General features: G+C 40.2%; 1 protein-coding gene across 2 annotated transcripts in view; it reads right to left on the minus strand.

The window, feature by feature from the left end:
* LOC134193306 (uncharacterized) overlaps nt 1-8434 on the minus strand; it is an 8701-nt gene extending 267 nt beyond the window's left edge. The window contains exons 1-7 of one of the 2 annotated variants that reach the window (XM_062662133.1): nt 8246-8434; nt 7633-7839; nt 7538-7573; nt 5542-5617; nt 5392-5481; nt 1574-1708; nt 1-304 (exon numbers count right to left, since the gene is read on the minus strand). The exon at nt 1-304 is cut by the window's left edge and continues 267 nt beyond it. In XM_062662133.1, coding sequence (XP_062518117.1) covers nt 99-304; nt 1574-1708; nt 5392-5481; nt 5542-5617; nt 7538-7573; nt 7633-7839; nt 8246-8416 — 921 coding nt within the window. In that variant the 5' untranslated portion in view covers nt 8417-8434 and the 3' untranslated portion in view covers nt 1-98. The other variant, XM_062662134.1, reaches the window with a different exon arrangement.
* Between the last annotated feature and the right edge of the window lie 251 nt (nt 8435-8685).

Raw genomic sequence — 8685 nt, forward strand, 5'->3', positions numbered from 1 at the left:
TATGTAGTTATACAATCCTTTATGTATTATAAATGATGCAAGTCCAAACGTCAGCTGGTATATAGGTCCATAAACATAGTACTGAATGAAAAGAGAGCTCAAGAAGAAATCAAAGACAATGCAGCAGTGAATCGTGCAACTTTGCAAGTGTCCACAATCTTGTTTACGTAGTGTGACGACAGACAGCCGTCCGAGGCACGGACATCAATCTGTATAAGTGTCGATGAGATGGGCAGCATAGAGCTAGACTTGACACTGAGTGGTCCTTCGTTCTCAGCGAGCGGCACCAAAATAGCAATTCTACCTAAACATACAAAACCAACACATCCTAGAATTTTAAAAAACTTTTTCTCTGAAAAAAGAACTAGATGTAGAGATTGTATAAAAGCAATAGAAACATTATCTATAGATAATATGAACCAAAGCCAGACATCATTAGTGAATCCTTCCAATCCCCAAAATGTAAAATGTAGGGAATGTGGGGGTTGGAAGGATTCACTAATGATATCTGCCTCCATTAGGGTCTGTAAGCCTAAGCATAAGATTTAGTGCATTTTCATTAGCATTAATTAAACCTGTTTAGATGTAAACTTAAACAGCTTTCATTAATTAGACATGATTTAGATGTAGTGTAATTACTCAAGGTTTAACGATCACATGATGGTATACCATGGTATCATAACACACGTTGCACGAATATGGATCCTAAGTTTTTAGTCCATAGATATGCAGTTGAATAGGCAATGGCAGTTGGAATAGAACTTGGTTTAGTAGTCAAAGACAAAGATTATCACATATGGGATATGCTATGCAAATGTTGGGTTCCCGTATAAATTGCTATGTGAACGTAATTATTTGTCATTTTTGCTCCTGTGTGCAATGTAGATCACAAACAATTTCAGACTAGACCTGATAATGGGAAACATGATCGAATTATGCAGTTCTGGTGATAAACTCTTTCATAGACGTTTGGCCCATTTGATTGGCACTTTGTCCATTGTCTCTGGTTGCCATGAACAAGCAATTGCAACTACTGCTCCGTGATTGGCCCGAAATGTGCAACAGCGTTCATGGTGATCGTTGGATCAAATCTGCTTGAAAGAAACACAAATTGTTAGCATTCCTTTCAGTTTCTTTAATCACCAAAAGAATAGAGTTCGGATAATTCTAAAGCGTTCTCTCAAGTTTCACAGCTGTACGTAACGTACAAAAAGAGATATCCGTGGAGGAGAAGACGAAGAACAAAATTGGCGTATGGGGCTCCGAGGCTAGCCACTGTTTTCTGGGTTGTTAGATGATTAGTGACCAAAACAAAAATAGGATATAGTACACGACGTACAAACATTTCAGTTCGTTGATTTTGAGAAAGTTTAGTCTTTATTTACTATGTTTTCTAAGCTTGCAAAAAGATGACCACTCCCCACAACGCTTCATAACGAGGCAATCCCTACATACAGGATACTACTGTACCCTGTAATTAATATTTAGTATTATATACTATTAATTAATTATTATTTATTGTGATATTATCGTATATTGTATCACTGCATTTGTTATTGTGTGAAGGGCATACCAAGGGCACTGACACTCTTGATGTAATCATCAACTGAAGATTCGTTATCAATCCTGAAGAAGAAGACTACAACACCGGCCAGCTCTGCTACCTCTTGTTCATCTGTCCACTCGCTCACACTGACCTTCAAAAAGGCTAGAAAATAAAAATTGCTTTGAACACTTAGCTCCAGCTAACAGTACTTGTACGTGTATTGATGCTCTTTATCAATGGATAGACAAATAAACACACATACTGTAGACACAAACAGACAAACAAATCAATGGACACACACACACACACACACACACACACACACACACACACACACACACACACACACACACACACACACACACACACACACACACACACACACACACACACACACACACACAACCAGAAAAACCTATCAGCCAATGGCTGGTCTTCCTAGAAGTCCTAAAATGACACACAAGCTAATGCAGCAGTACAAAAACCTGAAACGAACAACTGCCATCTGCACACACTAAAATGAGAAACAACTCACTTAGTGTCAATTCCAACCTATCAGAGCGGATCAGAAAGAAAATACTCATCACTAAGTGAATAGTCTCTACAGACTTAACGAGGTTTTAATATCACTGCCTGTAAGGTCTCTAAAGGCGCCATAAACCCCATTTCCTCCACTTAATTAACAACATTAGAATAAATGTGAATTGATAATTAATGTTGCATCACGTATTCCTGTTATAACTCAGTGCAACAATATGACACGTTGACATTAATAGCTCTAACACTGAATACTAGGAATTGATTGTAGAGAAAGTATAGAAACCAAAACGGGAAAGATGGGTCATTAGAAAGCGGTTAGCAAGTGTACAATTGAGTTAGTCATTATTCAACAGCTTTGTTCATTACATTAATTGCTTTAAGAATGTATGACATCCTGGCACTCATACAATCATGCATACACACACCTACCACAATTGCACATAAATAAACATGAAAGGACAGTGCACACACACACACACACACACACACAGTGACACACACACACACACACACACACAGTGACACACACACACAGTGACACACACACACACACACACACACACACACACACACACACACACAGTGACACACACACACACACACACACACACACACACACACACACACACACACACACACACACAGTGACACACACACAGTGACACACACACACACACAGTGACACACACACACACACACACACACACACACACACACACACACACACACACACACACACACACACACACACACACACAGTGACACACACACACACACACACAGTGACACACACACACACACACACACACACACACACACACACACACACACACACACACACACACACACACACATCAACATTAGAGGATACATAATTGACTAATGTCAAGGAAGTGATGCCTATTTCCAGTACACTATACACATTGGGTCTCATTCCTACAACACATCTGAGGCTTCACGAAGACAATACGGGCGCCTAAGATTATAACAAAATGAACAACAAAGGTTTCATGCTCTTGAAAGAGAACAAGCTTACATCATTATTACAAGCCAATAATATTATGCTAATCAAATTAGTAGATAATACATAAGCCACACCCTTGAGCACCAAACTAACACGCCCGTCACGTTTTGGGTCTCACTATAGACCCACTTGCTATTTCTATTAATTGAATTACAACCTCAAAAACACCTGCCGCCATCAGTTGTGTTGATTAATTAACAACCAAAGTTGCGAGTGATGTAAGCGCACTCATAAGGTGGTCAATACTGAATTTGACTTCAGTGTGTAAGTCGATCAAAATAGAGACGAACACATAATAGTCCAGTGTAATGTAAGATGCATCCCTCCAATATAATAGTCTAGTGTAATGTGAGATGCATCCCTCCAATACAATAGTCTAGTGTATTGTAAGATGCATCCCTCCAATACAATAGTCTAGTGTGTTGTGAGATGCATCCCTCCACAGTCTAGTGTATTGTAAGATGCATCCCTCCAATACAATAGTCTAGTGAATTGAGAGGTACATCTCTCCAATACAATAGTATGCAACAGGAAAAGCGCACAAACAACACATCCAATAGTTGCCCGATTGTACAAGGAGTACAACCCACACAAATTTGGGAAAAACTATATCAGGCGTGTACACCATGAAATAGACCCATATCTGCTTGGTTTTTAAGTTTGTCAGTATGAACATGAAATCGTACGATCCGTTGTAATTTAGACCACGATGTTTATGCTAAAAACTTGCTTGATCAAACTTGACACACACATGCGCGTGCGTGCGCGCGCGCACACACACACACACACACACACAATCTCGATTGCCACTCCACACCGCGAGTTTCACAAAACATTTACAACAAAATCATATCGTATACACCCAGACCCAGACCCAGACCCACATCCCCCATTCTATACTCACTCATCTATATTTGGCTTTCAATGCCTTCATTCATACAACTACCGTTTTTCTTGGACTGCTTCCTATCGCTAGAGGAATGCACTCGTTATAATGCAACGTATGCAAACCACAACTGCCAAACTCAGTAACAAGCCTACAGCTACACGTTCAATACATTATTATATTGATAACAGAGAAATCGTTGCATTGCAGGTCAACCAGCTTATATTGTCTTGGCGGCTTGTATTGTCTTGGCAGCTTGTATTACAATCCTGTCTTAGATTTCTTGAGAAAGTGTCACTACATTTTTAGCATATTTACACAGAAATGCTATAAATAGCACGAGATGTCTGGAGATACGTGTGCAAACGACTTGAAAAATGATAAGTTTGTCTGTCTCTTGTACAAGCTGCACGTATGCATCATGCATCACCGTCAACTTGATGTCTGGATGTCTGGATGTCTAGCAGGTCAATTACATTGGCTACCAGCTGGCACACTCAGAGCTACACCGCACAAGCACACAAGCACGTCACCACATCAACACATGAGCACGTCAGCATATCCACACTCAATGAAAACGTTGTGTGTGACATCAGAGCTGTGAGAACACTATTATGCAATGTAATGGAAATTGTGGATATCAAATTGAGTGTTATGTCCCGACACCACAAGCAGCAACTGTGACGACCATCTGAATGTACCATGTATGTGAAGCCCTCCAGGCAGTAAACTATTTCCGACTAGAACCACCAGATGTCATCAATGTTCATACACTCAAACATCTTCATTTGCTTTCAAGCAACAAAGGTGATGGCCTTGACTCATCAGTCATCACCGTCCTGAAGCCATCTTGTGCTAAATCTGTTGACTAATAACGCTCCAAGTGAGTCTTCATCACTCCATACAAATTGATATTAATATGTCACTACAATCTGACGTGCACATCATAACTAATGGAGGAGATTGACACTGCAAGTAATGATGCAAATGCATGGCTGGCTTGATCATTCAAAAACAATTAAACATAAAATTTATAATTAATTAATTAATCAATTATTCAATTTTTATTACCAAAGCAGCAACAGGTTGCGTAACGAAACACTAATTCATAATTTATATTATTCATAATATATTAATTAACTTATTTATAAATTATAAATTAATTTATTTATAACTTATCTATCGTTCTAATTTCCCTCATATGTGTATGTGTACAACGTCTTTGCATACACATACACACTACTAAGCCTCTACGTGGTACTTCACTTGTTCTTAAGTGGTTAAGCCGTTCTCGTACTACCTGTGGGTTGACAACTTACTCACTCACCAATTAACAGAATGCATATAACAATTATTAGTAATTTATATGTATAGCACTATTACACATGTGCTTACCTACTGCCTTCTCCACTTCTTCTATTGATCGTCGGACAAACTGCTCAGTGACTCCTTTGAAAACAGCATGCAGATGAACAGGGAAATCGTCTGTAAGTAACAATGATTTGAAGCTATTGTTGAATGTGTACTGGGATACGTATGGTGCACCTTTCATGTCCTTTAGTTTGGCTGCAAAGTCGGGAGTCGTATCCCTGATGAGTGTCTTCAACTCCTTACATTCTTTCTATACGGCAAGTCAACATGTTATGAATTATCGATTTCTGTGTTTGTATAAGATGAGAAAAGCACAGACAGACAGACTGACATACAGACAAACATACAGACAGACAAACATACAGACAGACAAACATACAGACAGACAGACAGACAGACAGACTTACAGACAGACAGAAATATGGACAGACAGACAGACAGACAGACTTATAGACAGACAAACAGAAATACGGACAGACATACATGCATACAGAGAGACTGAAAGAATGATATACTGACATATGCAGACAGACTGACATGCAGACTTAGACAGACACAGACATACAAACAGACTGACATGCAGGCAGACAGACAGACATACTAACGGACTGACAAGCAGATGGACTTACGTACACACGGATTCACTGACATACAGAGAGACCGACATGCAGACTCACTGACATACAGAGAGACTTACATACAAACAGACTGACGTACATACAGACAGACATCCAGACAGACAGACATACTAACAAACCCACATACAAAAGTATTGGACACACTGAAAGTAGTTGAGTCACAAAGTCTTACAGGATATTGCAAATAAACTAGTAAATGCTCGGTTAGCATTGTGTTTGGCGAGCGATGGTGTTCTGTCTTTGCCTATTCGCGTAAGAATGGTTGCGCTCCTAGCAATAGTTTCTGTCAAACAAACGCGGGAACTCAGGAAACAGACTTTCAATTGCTCTTCTATAGTATTTTGCGTTCAATTATCCGTTGCTTACGGCTGTTGTGCAACTAAATAACTTACATAGTCTGCGGTTGGGCAGTTGCTCAAATATCATCATTCATCAGCTGTCTAGGTGCAATAATTTGTAATTAATCTTGACTTTAGCGTGAATTTTTAGCGTGTGTTGTACGATTTCTTTTGCACTAATCTTGGTGTCCCACGTTCCCACGGAGGTCTAACTAAGCTGTTGTGAGCGAACTAAATCTACATATCTAGGAAGCCTACAACAATGCCTTGCTCCGTCAATTGTGGTGTAATCCGCATACTTTGTAAATCGCGCGTCTTGCGTGATACCATGCAACAGTCCATCATGCGTCGCAGCTGGTTTTTAGCTAATCAAGAGCTCGAATTTCACTACTTCACCTTCCCACCTTTCTTGAATCAATCATTTATTGTTCAGCTGAAACATGAGTGAGCATCATAGAAAGACGTCATGAAAGAAATGTGCGACTTAAATAATTATTTCTATATTTGTTACTTCTAATTAGGACAGAATATCGAATAATTGAATGCCCGAATCGGATAACGGAACGGCCAATTCGGATAATTGCTTGCCTAAATTGGGTAACTGAACGCTGAGTTCAGATAATTGAACGCAAAACACTATAGTTGTCTTCAATTCTTCGTTCACGCTTCAGTCGTCTCACTCGCTTACTGAGATAGTCGCGTAACAATGATCGCATAGTCACGTGACAAAGGTTGCGTAGCAATAATTTCTATCAAAGTAACGCGCGGAAACTCAAAAAACAGACTTTTCTCTTCTTTTAGCTTTTCTTTTTCATTCCGTTTGTCACGAATCAGTCTCCTTTTCTCTTTAGTCGCGTAAGGGAGCAAAATCGAGAGTCATTTGACTCTCCTCGCCAAGAAATTACAATTGAGTCGACCCCTCAAAAGAGGTCCCATGCTTCAATTTTTAGCGCATATGTTATGGAGTCAAAATTGCATTCATCTGGCATCGTCGTTTTGTCGATTTGTCTTTCTGTTTTGCCGTAAATCCGCATGACAAGTGCTGACGCACGTATATATATAAATATATAAATATATAAATATATAAATATATAAATATAATATATCTCGAGCTCAATTGACATGACAAGAGAGAGGCTCGCTTCGCTCGCCAATTATAAATAACTAAATATTTATACTACACACTGTACCTACCTGCAGCAGATCCTGTGTCTCAACTTGCTGATGTAGCTAACAACAACCAATCAGCAACAGTACACGAGCTCTTCACGTGTTCAATATTCACTCACTACTGCGCGGCTATCATGTAATTCTCTCTCCAACGCGTGTGTCTGCCTGTGAAGCTTTTCCTGAAGATCCTCGCGAGCGCAATCGAGCTGAGACATCTCAGTGAGCAAGTTCGTGTTCTCCGTCTTCAATTCTTTCTTCTCCTTTTCGTGTCGCTCTTTGAGATCCAAAATTTGTGCTCGCAGACCTTCGTTCTCTTTAGCTAACGACTGAAAACGTAATATAAACGCTATAGATGTGAGACTGCCATCATAACGTGGATGAGAGACGTACAGTCTTACGTCCAGCCGCCATTCCCCACGTCACCTGGACCGAGACTCCCCACCCACCTCCCACTGTGGAATGTACGGCATAAGAAATATACCCATCGCAGAAGGATAACACGCATATTAACGCAACAAGAAGCTCTAGCAATGATGATTACGTATAAATGACGCCTTTACAGTCGGACACGCCCCCATAGACTCTTTCACATTCACTTCCTTTTTCTCTTCTCTTTTTCACTATTTCTACCCTCAAGAAACCACAATCCCGTCCAACTGCGTACAATGCGACTGCAAACGATGCTGCTGCGACGTCGCGACGAGCGTGCGTGAACACTCGGTGTCTTCTCACCTTCCCTCCTTGCAGTCTGTCATCTGTATGGCTGCTGCTGCAAGGAGCCTCGGGATTTTCCACCCCGTTTTCGTCGCTTTTGTGTCCGATCGAGGCTCTCCTGCTGTCGTCTCTCTGTTCGCGCTGTCTGTTGCGCGAACTGAAGGTGAACGAACGTCGTATACGCTCCATGATCTGAAGGCGGGGAAGGGGTAATGGCCTTGGAGTCCTGCACTCGGAATAGTGTGCGACTCAAAGTAAAATTTAGTTTATTGATTAAAATAATAATTACAAACGCGCGTGCACATACAAATTGGTATAAATGTTTACAAAATTAATAAAGTTTTTTATAGTGTACGGATGTACAGCATGGCGTCGCCTTGGAGTCCTGCACTCGGAATAGTGCGCGACTCAAAGTGATATTTTAAAATAATTTATTTTTATTTTTAAAAATGTTAATG

Source organism: Corticium candelabrum, chromosome 17, assembly GCF_963422355.1.
Source record: "Corticium candelabrum chromosome 17, ooCorCand1.1, whole genome shotgun sequence".
In the NCBI taxonomy this organism is placed as follows: domain Eukaryota; kingdom Metazoa; phylum Porifera; class Homoscleromorpha; order Homosclerophorida; family Plakinidae; genus Corticium; species Corticium candelabrum.